At 49.3% G+C, this 15,989-nt stretch overlaps 1 protein-coding gene across 1 annotated transcript in view; it reads left to right on the top strand.

Moving 5' to 3' along the window:
• Gabbr2 (gamma-aminobutyric acid type B receptor subunit 2) overlaps window positions 1-15,989 on the top strand; it is a 328,989-nt gene that overhangs the window by 198,859 nt on the left and 114,141 nt on the right. Inside the window, exon 7 of the mRNA XM_021159700.2 lies at window positions 5,850-6,086. Within this exon, the coding sequence (XP_021015359.1) occupies window positions 5,850-6,086 (237 nt within the window). The remainder of the gene's footprint in view (window positions 1-5,849; window positions 6,087-15,989) is intronic.

The following is a 15,989-nucleotide window of genomic DNA, read 5'->3' as shown; positions in this document are numbered from 1 at the left end:
TCACTATTTCTGTTAAGCCAGCTGTCATACATTGGTCCTTTACCAGTGATGTGTCTCTTCTCTCTAGCTATGTTTTGATTTTGATCTTCAACTGGCTTTTTTTTAATACTTTGATCAGGTTGATGTATGTGCACATGTGTGTGCATGTGTGCATATATGAGTGTATGGGTGCATGTGTGTGTGTGTGTCCTTGTGTGTTAGTGTGTGTGTTCATGTGTGTGCATTTGTTTGCACATGTATGAATATGTGTATACACATGTGTTAGTGTGTGTGTATGTGTGCGTGTGTGCTAGAACATAAAAAAAGATGTGTCCTTGTCCCTTCCCCATCTGTCCACAAGGATGCATTCTCCCAGAAAGCAAGATTCATCATTAAAAAGTATATGACAAAGTAATTCAAGAAAGGAAGAAAGGAAGGAAAAAGAAGAGCTTCTTTGGCTCACAGTTTGGGGTTTAGTCCATCAGAGCAAGGATGTCATGGTAACAAGAGTTTAAGGCAGCTGTTCACACTGCATCTCTAGCCAGGCAGCAGAGAGAGACGAAGCTGGCACACGGCACACTCCCTCCTGTCTCTTCGGTCCAAGCCCCCAGCCCGTGCCATGGTGCTGCCCACTTCTCGCCTCAGTGAACCCAATTTAGAAACCCCTTATAAACATGGGTGAGCCTACATCCTGTCAAACAGATGATCCACGGGAGTCATGCCAGCATGGCTGTGCTGGAATCACAGACTCAGAGCACTGGGCCACCTGTTAGCTCTGCAAGCCCTTGCAGGCTAGCCTGAGAGATTAGCCACTCTTATAACACATTTCCAGAAGGAAAGGATGATCCAAGCCCTAAAAACTGCCTCCCTAACGACACTGAACCCAGCCTGGGAGCGAGGGGAGACATCTAGGTAATGTTATTTCTCAGAAACTTCTAGCCCCTGGGATAAATATAACCTCCGGAAGAACAGTGCCCTGACTTCTTGTCAGCTAGCCAGTGGAGGCCTTGTCTCTGGCGCTCACAAGAACTTGCCCTATGGTGGCCCTGGCATCCCTAGGGAGCAGTGGTGAATGGATGTGACCCAGTAGGAAAGGCAAAGAGACCTAACACCGGTCCTATCCCGAGCCTCTGCTCATAGAAACACGGAGGACAGCCAAGCCCTTCGTCTCCGTGGCTCTGTTCCTGCATCTCATCTCTCGGGACAACAAAAGTAGAGAAGTAAGGTAGGAAAGAATAGAAATTTCTAAGGGACTCATGTAAAGAGTAGACATAGGACCTGGGTCGGTCCCAAGGCCAAATCAAATAGGTTGTATGATCTTAATCCTTTTATGGGACTTACACACAGGTGCACAGACAGACAGACAGACAGACAGACAGACAGACACACACACACACACACACACACACACACTACATCGAGAAAGTTAACCTATTCAGGCAATGAACTGCTCTTGAGGCCACCCCGGGCCTGCTCACCTCAGCTCTCCATCCCAGCCTGCAGTAGTTACCGTCTCATTGCTGGGAACAAATTCCAGACTTAAGGAAAGGGATATCTATTTTGTCTGATGATTTAAGGAGATACGCTCCATCACAAGGAAGGGTTTGCAGCCGGAGTGGCTTACAGTTGTGGTGTTGGGAACCCATGGTTCCACTTGTCCACATCTTGGCTGCCAACCAGGAAACACAGAGAGACTTGGGTTTGAAGTGGACAGAGCCATAAACCACAAAGCCCACCTCCTAACCATTCACTTCCTCCAGAAAGGCCCCACCTCCCACTGTCTCCACAGTCTCCCTGAACAGAACCACCAACTGAGAACCAAGTATTAGAGCGTGTGAGTGAACAGGCGCCACTGTCAACCCAAACTGTAACAGCTCCTCACGTTTAGAGGATCCCAGACAGCTTCAAATATGCCCTAGGACATGAAGAGAAATATCACCTGACTGAACCATGAGGTGGAATAAATGACATTCTAGATGCGTGTTGTCGTGGCCTCGATGCAGGTCCCCAAAAGTCATGAGTTAAAGGTTTGCTCCTAAGGAGGGCGCTGTTGGGAAGTCACAGAACCTTTGGGAGTTGGAGCCTAGTGAGACATCATTGTGACTGGAGACAAGCCCTGGGAGAGAACTGTGAACACAGCTTCCTTCCTCTTTCTCCTTCTTCCCTGGACTATGCGGTTAGTGGTGTTGTTGACCACACACACCCCCTTGTGAGCCGCCTCACCCCAGGACAAAATAATGAGGCCTGCCAATCACCAACCAAAACTTCTTTTTCTTAAGGTTTCTCTTAAGCTTATATACTATGTTATAGTTGCAGAGAGCTGACCAGCACAGACACCCCACCCTCCAGTGACTTTGTGTGTATCTGAGAGCAGATGTAGGGAGGGAAATCCAAGAAGACAGAGGTCAAAGGGTCTCCTCATTCCTCTTATGCTTGCTAGTTCCAGGACAGTCAGGAATACACAGAGAAACCCTGCCTCAAGAAGCAACGTGAGGGGAAAGCAGTTAATACCGAGATACACATCTAGATAGTTTTACATACTTTAAAAATACCCAAGAGCTAAATTAACCACCAGAAACAGACAGTTTTAGTTTCTCTTCTAGTCACTGTGACAGAGCATCCCGACAAGAGCAACTCAGAGGAGAAAGTTGATTTTGGCTCAGTTCCAGGTCACAGTCCCTCATGGTGGGAGTCACGGCGAGGAGCTGAAGCTGCTGCCTCACCACATCCGCAGCCAGGAGAAGAGAGCAACGAATACATGCTCAAGCCCAGGAATACACCGCCTCAAGCCCAGGATCCCAGCCCAGGGAGTGTTCCCACCCACAACTAAGCTGGGTGCTCCTCCCACACCCTCAGAAGCCCGCCCTGAGGCCCATTTGCCAGGTGGTTCACAGTCTTGTCAATCAAAAATTAACACGAACCATCATGCAAACCCAAATCACAACTCGTGTTTAAAGTTTTTAAATCTGTCTATGGCAGCCAGGCCTGCAGCCCCAGCTACTGGGGAAGCTGGGGTAGGATGCTTGCAAACTCAATGCCTGGGAGTATGGAGGGATGAGGAGGTGAGGGGCATCCCTGTGGTAGAATTGCTGTGGAATCAGTACTCAGTGCAAGCACACACAGACACACAGACACACACATATTCATGCACACACACAAGTGCGCATACATACATCCACAGATAACCAAGCAATAAAAAACTGGGGAAAAAAAGCAATATTATTTTAAAAATTGGAAGATCAGACATCACTGCAGCAATGTTGTGGAAAGAAGAAATTTACCTCAGAAGTAAAAACTGCTTTTGGTCAATATTTGAAAGAAGTTCATTCTACCAGATAGGAAAAAAATGCAAATATAAGAGAAGATTATACTTTTTCTTGAAAAACTGACAATTAAACACAGGTTATCAAGACACCAATTATTAAGTATGCTTGTAAACATATCCCTTCATACACAGGGGCATGGCACCTTTCAGTATCAGGGAAAATCATTTAACCCCGTGCTATGACAAGCTCGACATTCAGCCCCATGGTTTATCCATAAGCATGCCCCTGTGTGTCCATGCATTTATCCCTGTGATGTGTGCATAGGCATTTAGCAGACAGCAAGGCTGAGTTCTATGTGTGTGTCATGTGATTCTGGGAACCACTTAGTGACCCCGTGGAGCCAGCGCTAGTGGTATGCAGAAACAGAGGCCAAACAGCAGGCCACATAAGAATGGTAAGTGCTAGAAAGAATAGAGGTTCCTCTGTGTGCAAAGGCTAGCTTAGGAGACCTGTCCCAGTATCGTGATGCTATGACTATGTAGCACACCAAGCTGGGGTGGAGGGGGAGTCTGATAGGCATGGCCAGTGCAAAAGCCCTGGGGTACCAGGAAACTCCATGTAATCTAGGCACCTGGAAGGGTAGAAGAAGAGAGAGCACCCCATTCTAGACAGCTCCCTAGGAAGAGTGAACTTGGCTAAGGAAGAAGGTGCCGGCACTCTGTAGCCATGCCTGCACAGACCAGAGCACACAGGAATGTTGTATGAGTCATTCTGTGGGGTGTGGATGCAGGAGCTAAGCTGGTCCAAAGGCCTGGTGTGAAGTCAGTTCTGCTTGGATTTGGAGAGACATATATAAAAGTGGTAGCTAGAGATGAGTGACAGTTAAAGGATAGCCTGGGCTTCCAGAAGAGCCTGAGACTAGAGGGAGAGCCATGGACTCATTGCTGGACATATTCCACTTGTACAGACAGAAATCCTCCAAGAGCCACATCTGGTCTGGGCTCCTCCTGGACACCTGTCTGGGTGGCTCTACCAAAACCCCTACTTTTTGGATGGTGGGCTCCATGCATGCAAAAGCCACTGCCGTGGAAAGTACAGACCCATCTTCCCTGACTACTGACTAAGGACAGCTGTGCGATCGATCTTCCCATGAACAGTGATGACCTCACTGCCAGTGAGCAGCAACAGGATGGGTGCCCATCTGACTTCATGCACCACTCACACGCTTGCAGCAACCACTGTGACCCTAGGCCCCTCGGGCTGTACAGAGGGCACATGTGACCCTCTCAGGCCCTTCTGAGCATAAAATGACAAGGGATCCAGTTTCTGTGTGGTTTGACCCTCAGGGGGTTTTCCAGGTGGCTATGTGGAGGTCAGAGGATTTGAAAACGGTTCGTGGAGAGGAGGCTGAGGTCATGGGTTCCCCGGGTGATATCACATGGAAGGACAACCTCAGGCACCAGAGTCAAAGAGCAATGTCAGGAAATTGTGGCGAATCAGGATGTTAATGTCACCAGTGGATTCTTTTATAAAATTCAACAAGGAATAGGGGACCATCTGTGGTTCAGTGTCAAGCTGTTCACAGTCCCTGCTGTAGCTTTGAAGGGACACGTAGAAGGTACATACAGATCGTCTTTGTTTGGATCTGCCTCAGGGTCTGTGTTCCAAGATGGCCTTTCCATTAAGGCTCAGAATCACAGGACTGTGAGGACAGAGCTAGAACCTTCTAAATTCTCAATTCAGCATATCTAACATGCATGCAGCCAAAGATAGCTATGAACACAGCCCAACACAGAAGCAGTCGTAAGCCTAAAACACTGAAGGGGGTTGCAATACTTTTTTGTAACTTGATCTGCAACTTGATCTGGATTGTGACCTTAGTAAATGACTGCATCATATCAGAAGGTAAAGTGTTAGACATATCTTCTAACCCATGCTCTGAGTCCCCTGCCCATATCCTAGGGCCATTCCCAGAGCCTGGGACCTGTGGCCTTGCTTGGTTCCAGTCCTTAAGGGTGACCACCTCTGAGATGGTCCAGAGTTCTCTGAAGGTGAAGGCAAAAGACAGAGAGAACCCATGAGCTGCTGGCTGGAGGCAGAAGAAAGGGAAGGGACTGATGGGCCTGGACTGCCCAGCAAGGCTGGCTTTTCTCAAAAGAACCCCCAGTGCTGAATTCAAATCAAGCACTTCAAATCATTTGGAATGTATGATTATTCTGGCGGGAAATGGAAAATTAACCATCGAATATTTTGTCAACTTGTATACAGCTTCAATTTCTAGGTTCAGTAAATGAGCCAGCAATTCTTCCAGACCCTGCAAACATCAGGGGGAGATATGATTAGTGAATATTACACCCTCTGCTTCGACAGGCTGGGTTAGATCAGCCCTGTCACTCACCGACTCTGGGACCTGAGCAAGTCAGTGTCCACATCTGTAAAAGGGGAGACAGTAATGGCTGCCACGTTAGGAAATCGTTGCAGAATGAAGAGACAGGATGGACTGTGAGCCCAGCATTGTGATGGGCACACAATAGACTCTGAAGAGTATCCGTGTGCCAGTTGTGCCTGCTGTAACTCCGTGTCCCCTCCCCATTGCGTTTCCAGACTCCACAGCAATACGAAAGAGAATACAACAGCAAGCGTTCGGGTGTGGGGCCCAGCAAGTTCCATGGGTACGCCTACGATGGCATCTGGGTCATCGCCAAGACCCTGCAGAGGGCCATGGAGACACTGCATGCCAGTAGCAGGCACCAGCGGATCCAGGACTTCAACTACACAGACCACACCCTGGGCAGAATCATCCTCAATGCCATGAACGAAACCAACTTCTTCGGAGTCACGGTCAGTCCCCAGCCTCCTGGGCTGCTTTTTCGGTGCCCTAGGGAATCATACAAGGTCAAAAGAGGGACCGTTAGGCACTGGTGATGTGTGCTGATGTGTGTTGATGTGTGCTTTCTTCTCTCGGGTTTCCTGTGAGCCACAGGACTGTGGGAGGAAGATTGGGAAGAAGGCTGGGGTGGGATGGACTCTTTCTCTGGGGAAACATTTCCATGACTCACCAATAAGAAAGACCTGTGGGTACAGTGGGCCAAATTCAGGTTCAAATCCTGCATCTCCACTTATGAGTGACCTTCTTTGAACTGAATGGGGACAGTGCTTCTGTTTGCAAAGTAGTTGCGGAGATTAGTCATTGTGTTGGGCCTGGAGGTGCAAGCCTGTAATCCCAGCTACTTGGGACACAGAGGCAGAAAGGTCTCAAGTTCAAGACCTGCCTGCCATACAGAGTAAATTCAAGGCCAGCCTGACCAACTCAGTGTGACTGTCTCAAAATTGAAAGCAAAAAGAAGACTGGGGACATGGCCCTGGGATTGAATGCTTGCCCAACGTTCCTAGAGTCCTTGGTTCAATCTCTAGCACAAGACAGAAAGAGGTGCTCATGTGGCACCTGCTGCTAACATTGATTGGGGAGATTTCCTGGTCTGAGCTTCAAGTTTCTCACTTGGCAAATGCAGATGGTAATACATACACCTTACATGAACATTGGAAAATTAGCACCCATAATGCTCAATAGATCCCCAACATTCACTGTGGGCTTGGCCCTGCACATTGTATAGATCCTACCCAGTTGTGTATATCTAGGGCTTAAACCCAGGAAATGCCAGCTCTTGGTACTATTCTAATATTGGTCCTGTTGCATCTTTATGCCCCATGAGAGGAACAGTTGCTGATCCTATACCTGTTAAAGATGATCAGCCTAGAACTCGGACCTTTGAAGTAGAAAGCTAACCCTAGGAAGAGTTGGGACTTAAATGTTGGTTTCCATCATCATGGCCACATGGCACTGCCTTCTGGGCATGGGTGTAGGGAATCTCGTGGTACTCTATCTGCCTCTGGTCTTCCTAGCAAACACAGGAGCTTTGGCTGAAGCAGGAATGAGTGAATGTGTTATCCTTGTTCTGTCTAACTGGGTATCAATTAGAGATCAGTCCATGATGGGATACCACGAGACGGGAGGGTTGGTGTGTTTCTTGCTGAGTTTGGAAGACATTTTCAGGCACTGGTGGTGTGGCCGGCAGGTCTTACAGAAGCTGCAAGATGTGTGTAGTGGTGCAGATCTAGGAGTGAGACATGAGCAGAGATGACATGGAAGGGTTTAGAGCATTTGGCTCTGGGGAGAACTCCACCAGCTTACAAGGATGCCCTTGACCTCTGTGGAGAATTCAGGGAAGGCTTCTCAGAAGAGGTGGCATTTGAGCCTGGCCTTGAGTGGTGTACAAGCAGTAGGCCTTCAAAGCTGACTGACGAGGTGGAAGTCGAGTAAGAGGGAAGGTGGGATTGGCTAGGGGAGGATACCATCATCTGAGACAGGATGCTGAGGAGGCAGATGGTAGGCCTGGGAAGGTAAGTTGGGTCGGTAAGCTGGGAAGGTAAGTCTTGAGTTGATAAGGACTCTCATGGGGGCAGCCATTCAGAATGTGGTGAGTATCACCCAAAAGCTAGTCAGACTCACTGAACAGGGCTCTAAACTCGGTGATTCTAAGGAAACTGTAGTTCAGCAGCCACTTCCCTGCCTAAAGGGGCGGGGGGCGGGGCTCTCAGTTTGCAGAAGGGAAGTTGGTTTCCAACATCCCTAGGTCGAAGGATCTAAATGCTGACATCCCCCTCCCTCATTCAGACGTGAAGGTGCTGTACTACTGACCAAGCACATTTTTACTGAATCTAGCCTCAAACTCAGGCTTAAAGGGATGCCTTTACCCTCAGAAATCCCTTATAAAATCACATTCAGAGCCCACAATACAAAGCTTACTAAAACCCAGGTATGGTGGCACATGCCCATAATCCCAGCACTTAGTAGGTGGTGGTAGGAGGACTGTGAACTTGAGGCCAGCCCAGGCTACATAGAGCCTGAAACACATTGAAAGAAAGAGGCTTCTCGGACTAGGGGCAAGGCCCCATTGGCACAGTGCTGACCTGGTGTGAGCAAATTTCTATGTTCGATCCTTGGTGTCACCAATACCGCACTTGGTGGCACCGGCCTAAAACCACAACACTCAGGAGTCAAAGGCAGAGGGACCAGAAGTTCAAGGTCATTTGTGGCTACCTAGCAAGTTCAGGGCTAGTCTGGGGTATGAGCTTCTGGGTTATCAGAGGAATCCTTCCCTCAGCCTCTCCTCCCAGTTATGACACCCCACCTGCTCCCATCCCTGTGCACATTCTCTGCTCACCTGGAGAGGAAGGGTGGGCGGGGCTGCTTACCCATCCTCTGCTTTGCTTCTTGTTGGAAGAATGAGTTCATGACACCCAACACAGCCTGGCTCGTGGATCGCTGCGGAAGCCCAGAAGCCTTTTGCTGCATCTCTAAGCCCAGAGGCCAGCCTTACGCCTGGCGCCTGGCGCCTGGCACTGCTCCGCCAGAGCTCATTTATAACCCCTGTGAAGCACACCCTGTCATCTAAGCCAAATAATCACTACTTGATGAGCAATTAGCTAAGACGGGCTAAAATGCTTTCCAGGGCTTGAAGATGAATTTCTTACTAATGGGAAATTCCTTGACACCTGCACCAGTCTGAGTCATAATTCAGCCAATGGCAGACCTGCACACACTCTTGTAAGTGCTCAGAGCCAACACCCTAATGTTACCAGTGACACTGATCTGGAGGGAGGTATGGCTCACTCATGGCCCCCAGCACTAAGTCTTGGCAGAGCCCCAAAGGCAGGCAGACCCAACCATACCTCCTTCAACTCCACCTCCTGTCCCGGCTGCCCTCGAGAGTCCCCTTAAGTCAAGAAAGGCTGCAATGTGAATCCATTTGGCTCTCCGTTCTATCTTCCGCTTCCCAGTTTGTTGGGTATTACGATGCACCTGGCTCTGGGTTGCAGACAGGTCTCATTAAAATTATCTTTGGATTGATGAAAATACAATATCCTCTGACACAGTACAAAGTGCCTTTGTGGCCCAGGGAGGTCGCAGAAGGCCAAGTTCAGCAATCAGTGAGGAGTTAGGAAGACATAAACAAGTGGGAAGAGCTCAGAGCGCTTTGCTGAAGCAGCTTCATCGTCACTCTTACCGTCTCCATTTCTCAGGCAGACACGGTATTCTGGGTCACCCTCATTCAGCATGTTTACTATACAGAAAATCATTTAAATGCATTAAATTAATTATATCAGTGACTCAATTCCAATTGATTCAGTGTGCGCCGTCAGCCGGGAACTGGGCCTGGGTGCCTAGCTGGCATGTTGGTGAAGAAATGTCTTCTCTGATGCACAGAGAAGATCCAGCTTAGCCTGGGGGGGTTCAGCTCTGCTTCGTCCGTTTGGGGACCAGATCTTCTATAGCTCTGCTGTATGCCAGTGACCCAGGCTGTGTATCTCTCCATTCTGGGGACACAGAATCATATTCAGGCCTGAAAAGACCCCACACTCCAGAATCCCAGGATTCTTTCTCACCTAGTACCTTCCTCTGCCAAGCACATGTGGGGAATGAACCCCAGGCTGGGCACCTGCCAGACACTGCTACACAATCATTTTTCTGAAAGTGAAGCATGGATCATGGAGCATGGTTTCTGCTCAAACTTGAGGATTTCCCAGGAGCTATGCTAAAATTCATGATCTGAGCAAGGCCAACACCAGTAAACATGCTACTGTGGGTGGGGAGGGTGAGGCAAGAGGCCCCAGCCCCACAGAGAGAGCTACAGGCAGCTAGGGAAGGCTGGCAGTGGAAGACATAGGTTTCCCCAGGGAAGAGCATACCAACTGGTTATGGAGGGGGTTTGAATGAGAATAACCTCCGTAGGCTCACATTTGAATGCTTCATTCCCAGTTAGTAGAACTGTTTGGGAAGGACGAGAGGGCGTGGCCTTGTTGGGGGAGGTGTGTCACTGGAATGGGATTTGAGGTTTAAAAAGCTCAGGAAACTTCTCAGTTCTCTCTCTGTCTATCTATCTATCTATCTATCTATCTATCTATCTATCTATCTATCTATCTCATGCTTATGGATCAGATGTAAGCTCTCAGCTACTGCTACAGTGCCATGCCTGCCTGCCTGCCTGCTGCCATGTTCTCACCATGATGGCCATGGACTTAAACCCTCAGGAACCACGCCCTCCGAATTGAATATTTTCTTTTATACGTTTCCTTGGTCATGGTATTTTGTCATGGCAATAGAAAAGTAACTAAGAGTTACCCAACACCAATGGATGTGGCATGGGAAGGGCCTGTGGGTCCTGGGAGGGCAGGAGCCCTGTAGAGCCTAGAGGTTGGTTGCTGTGCAGGCCAGACTTGGCCATTGTGCTAGATTTGGAACCTGGGCTAAATCTGGAGTGGTGGGGTTGGAAGGGTGCATAGAGGGGAGGATCAGTCCGACTGACAGGCTAGATCCTAGAGAAGGATGTGCTCCTGCTGGCCAAATCTTTCTGGGTAGTAGACAGATTGGACATGGTCTGAGGAGGGTCTAGAGCAGGGAGGCCAGCACAGCCCTGAATATATGTAGCAGGTTATATATAACCTGATAAGTCTGTATAATGTTATTTTTATGTACATATTTTTATGTTTTATTTATATATAATTATATATATATATAATTATATATGTCTCATCAATTTAAAAACAAAAAAAGAGGCCATGAAAAAAATTTCAAGTGCCAAGCAATGCTATGCCCAGAACATCTCCTTCACTGGTCTCTCAGTAAGGGCCCGTGTCTTAGTCACTGTTCTATTTCTGTGAAGAGACACCATGACCATGGCAACAATTATAAAAGAAAGCATTTAATTGAGGGCTTGGTTACAGTTTCAGAGAGTCAGTCCATTATCATCATAGCGGGGAGCGTGGTGGCCTGCAGGCAGACGTGGCCCTGGAGCTGAGAGCCTCATATCTTCATCCGTGGGCAGAGAGAAACAGAGAGCCTGGGCTTGTCATGGGCTTCTGAAACCTCAAAGCCCACCCCCAGGACACACTTCCTCCAACAAGGCCATGCCTCCTCATCTTTCTAACCCTTTCAAACAGTTCCACTCTCTGGTGATTAAACATTCAAATATGGGGGCCACTCGCATTCACCCACCACGTTTCACCCACAGGCCTTGTCTTAGTTAGGGTTACTACCGCTGTGATGGGAAGGATCCTTCTGGCTAGTCTCTATGTGGGTGTTGGTGGACGCGTGTGCTTGCACAAATGCCTGTGTGTGAGCGTGCACAAGTGTGTGTGGAGACCAGAGGCGATGGCACCGTCTGCGGTACCATTACTTAGGGTCTCTCTACCTTGGTTTTTGATCCCCAATCAGGTTAGACTCGAGGATCCACCTGTCCTCAGGTCCTTGTCCAAGACTCCCCAGTGCTGGCATTGTAAGTGTGTACCACTATACCCCGAGTTTACATGCGTGCTGGTAATTGAATTTAGGTCCTATGCTTACAAGGCAAGGGCCTTACCAATTGAGCCTTCACCCTGTCCTCTTCTCTGCTCATTCTTTAAAACTCATCTTATGTAATATGTGGTGCCTATGTCATGCTGGAATAATAGATCCACACTTTACTTCCTATGGCAATGTGATACGTATAAAGTTTCCCTGTCATCTCAGCCTGTGGAGCAATCTGGCATACGAGTGCAACTGGTTTTAGGGGTGATTAAGGGACTCCTGTGAGGACCTTGGAAAGAGAGTGTGGTTCCTGCTAAGCTGTTTCCTGTGATTGACACTTTCCATGGGTAGACTCCATGCAGAAGCCAGCACAGCCAGGAAGGAGGTGGCCCATCTCTCTGAATGCAGGGTTTTGTGCCTGTGAAGCACTCCACTAACTGAGCTACATCCCCAGCCTCTAGAACGTATGTTTTAGAAGAGTGAAACATGAGGCGGGAGCTCAGTAGCTAAGAGCAGCTAATGCTTTCCCAGAGAATCTGAGTTTGGTTCCTAGCAACCACGCTGGGTGGTTTACAACTGCCTGTCACTCCAGCTCCTAAGGATCTGACGCCCTCTGCTGGCCAGCGTGAGTATCCACATCACACCCTTCATCCTTCGCCAGCTTCTCTGAACCAGCAAGGGCAGCGCACCAGGCAGCCTCTGTCCAAGAGGCCCTGTCCTAGGCTGAGACCTTTCTCTTGATGGCTGCTCTCTTCAGGTTTAGCTCACAGGGAAGGAAAGGACTCTACACGAACTGTCATAGAGCGCATGACCTGGTTGCTTTTGTTCCTGGCCAGGAGGGAATCACAGGCCAGCAGGTCCATTAAAGCTTTTGTGTTAGGGTTTTGTAAAACGTATCTCTGCTAAGACTTGAAAACCAGTCACTGCTGCTCACCCACTCCCAACAACATTTTACTAAAAAAGAAAAGTTCACAAAGCAGGTCGGGTTGGAATCCCAATGGCCCAAGTAAAGCATGCAGCCTGGGGAAAATGCCCCAGGCGGGAGAGAGCACAAAGTAGACTCAAACGACCTGTTATCCCATACCACTGCGGCCCAGGGCAGCTGTCTGTCATCCTGAAGTTGAGGAGTTTACTCTCTATCCAGAAATCCTTCACACACACACACACACACTCAATGCACACATGTTCAGACATACATGCAAGTCCACACTGACACATCTAACCCACGTGTATGTACACGGGTACGCATGCATAGATATATGTACACACATACATATGTGCCTATGAGACATAGGCACACATGTACAGATGTGCCCGTGCACACACAACTAAACACCATCTCTGAGAACTTCCTGTGGGTGGCTGGTTTCATTTTTCTACACAGCTCCTACATGTCCGTGTCCTGTGTTTGATGCCCTCATTTAGCCCAGAGGCAGGGCTTAGTTTCTATTTTAACACATTTGAGACATCATGGTTTGGGGGGAGCCGTCATCCAATCAGCCCTGGCTCTGCCCCAGTGCTATGTGATGCAGCTCAGTTCTCAGGCATCTGCTCCAGACCTTGTCTGAAGCCCTGGGACCTGGCTCATTCCCATATCACTCGCTGTGTCCTATCCTAGGGCCCCTCTCCAGAGCCTCCTTGACTAACATTGGGAGCAACAAACTTCCTTCCAAAACCCCTTCTCCTTCCCACTGGTCCCCAGCATCCTGGAATACTTTGTGAGAGAACAGAGCCTCTCTCACATACTTAGTGGAGAAAGAAGGTGGCTTCAGAACCAGTCTCTCTCCATCCACACTGTCGAACCAGCCACCCTCTAACACGAGAAACAAGCTGCTGCATAGAACAGCCCCGACAAACTCACAGAAACTGCAGTCATGAAGCCAGACAGAAAGACTGCAGTGTACCTGGTGGGGCTAGGTGACCTGGGAAAATATTCACTGTCTGGGCCTCAGTTTTCTCATCTGAAGAATGGGAATTAGTTGGTAATGTTCGCGTGCTCAGTGCCCACTGACAGCCCTCATACTGCAGTTTTTGTTATGGATGCTGCGTTCTGAGGGGGCTTGAGTCAGTAGCAAGTCACGGTATACCTGTGAGGGGCTGTGCGCTTCACACGCATAACTCATTGCCACCCTCTCAATGGTGAGCCAGTCTATTAATCCTTGTTAAGGCTATAGTGGTCAGAGCCAAATAAAGTGTACCTGTGGGCAAACGTGATTTGGGGCTCTCTGCCACTCACTCTTACTCACGGGATCTGAGTTGCTGAGAAGGAAGGTGTCTGTCACCAACCTGCTTCTTGCCTGCCTCTGTGCCATCCCACCTCTGGCTGCCCTTAGAATCATCTCATAGCATTAAGCACAAAACTAATGCACAGGTGCTGTTGGCATACCACCCAGGTCTCCGGGGATCACTTTGAAGGGTCTGACTGGGTTAGCCCATCCCCCAGATGCCACAGATGCTCGGCTAATAGCTCCCACCTGGGAGCCTCGGGGCTCTTTGCCCGGGGAGGCAAGGAACAACTGACTGACTTGGTCTAAGACTGGGCCACCCTCACACCACTTTTGATCTGGCCTCCTTCTGAGAACATGTCAATATCACATGTATCTGGGAGCCAATCTAAGACTGCCAGGTGTTTCTATGGGAAAATCATTATTCCCAAGAAAGATGTTTTACTGTAACCAAATTGCTATCTTGGGTGTTGGCTTCCCCCACTTGAGGAAGGAACTGGGTAAAGCAACCCACTACTCAGTATGCATTGTTACTGGGATCCCTCCATAGTATCCCTCCTCTGATGAGTCAGCATCTCTGGTACCTCTGGGGTACTGAGGCAGTAGGATGACTCCAGCCATGCAACCCACTGGACTGCACACCTAGGGTGAACTCAGCCACCAGCGCTCCCTCCAATCACTTTGCTAATTGAGAAATCTAACCATGCTTCTCATCCCATGCCTTCCGGGCCTCTGTACATAAAAAGCCATTTTCAACCCAGGCACTAATCGGGACTGACAGGAGATAGGTCATCATGCTTTGGAGTTGACTGGCAGTCAGATTCATCAAGCGCAATTCCCAAATTCTCACTGTGACACAGCCTCAGGAATATACCCAAGTTCTGAGGCCGCCATCTCCCCGCCCCCCCGCCCCCTTCCCCCCCCCCACTGCCTCTCAAGGTTCCCATGGGTGTCTTTCTGGGGATCAGATCCCAGGCCTGATATGGAGGGGGTTTGGTCCTCTGGCCTTGCAAATTCATACCATCGAGAATATTTATTGCTAGCAATAAACAACTGTACTAAAAATTGAGCTTTCTGAGCTGCCTTCACCCTCCCTCTAACGCAGTCTCATGGAGGAAGGCTGAGCAACTGTCGAGTAACTGATTCCCACTGCAGCTGGGCAGCACCCAGTCCTGGATACATCACAAACAGAGATGAGGGCTGGGATCAGATCCAGCATGGGGCGGGCTCATCCCAGGAGCTTAGAAAGCTGTGCTGCTAACTACCTGGCTACTCTGTTACTTCCTGTGTCCCACACTGTAGTCACCTCCCTGGATAGGGCTTTCCCATGCCCTATAGCAGATACTGTTCCTCCCCATCTACTCACTGTCCTCCACATCTACTCACTGTCACTCCCATCTACTCACTGTCCTCCCATCTACTCACTGTCCCTCCCATCTACTCACTGTCCTCCCATCTACTCACTGTCCTCCCATCTACTCACTGTCCCTCCCATCTACTCACTGTCCCTCCATCTACTCACTGTCCCTCCCATCTACTCACTGTCCTACCATCTACTCACTGTCCCTCCATCTACTCTCTGTCCTCCCCATCTACTCACTGTCCTCCCATCTACTCACTGTCCCTCCCATCTACTCACTGTCCCTCCCATCTACTCACTGTCCTCCCATCTACTCACTGTCCCTGCCATCTACTCACTGTCCTCCCATCTACTCACTGTCCTCCCCATCTACTCACTGTCCCTCCCATCTACTCACTGTCCTCCCATCTACTCACTGTCCCTCCATCTACTCACTGTCCTCCCCATCTACTCACTGTCCTCCCATCTACTCACTGTCCCCCCATCTACTCACTGTCCTCCCATCTACTCACTGTCCCCCCATCTACTCACTGTCCTCCCATCTACTCACTGTCCTCCCATCTACTCACTGCCCTCCCCATCTACTCACTGTCCCTCCATCTACTCACTATCCTCCCATCTACTCACTGTCCCTCCCCTTCTACTCACTGTCCCTCCCATCTACTCAATGTCATCCCATCTACTCACTGTCCTCCCATCTACTCACTGCCCTCCCATCTACTCATTCTCCTCCCATCTACTCACTGCCCTCCCCATCTATTCACCGTCCTCCCCATCTACTCACTGTCCTCCCATCTACTCACTGTCCTCCC

This window comes from Mus caroli, chromosome 4, assembly GCF_900094665.2.
Source record: "Mus caroli chromosome 4, CAROLI_EIJ_v1.1, whole genome shotgun sequence".
NCBI lineage: Eukaryota > Metazoa > Chordata > Mammalia > Rodentia > Muridae > Mus > Mus caroli.
Note: the sequence above shows the minus strand (reverse complement) of the source record. Positions and strands in the feature narration are given on the sequence as shown.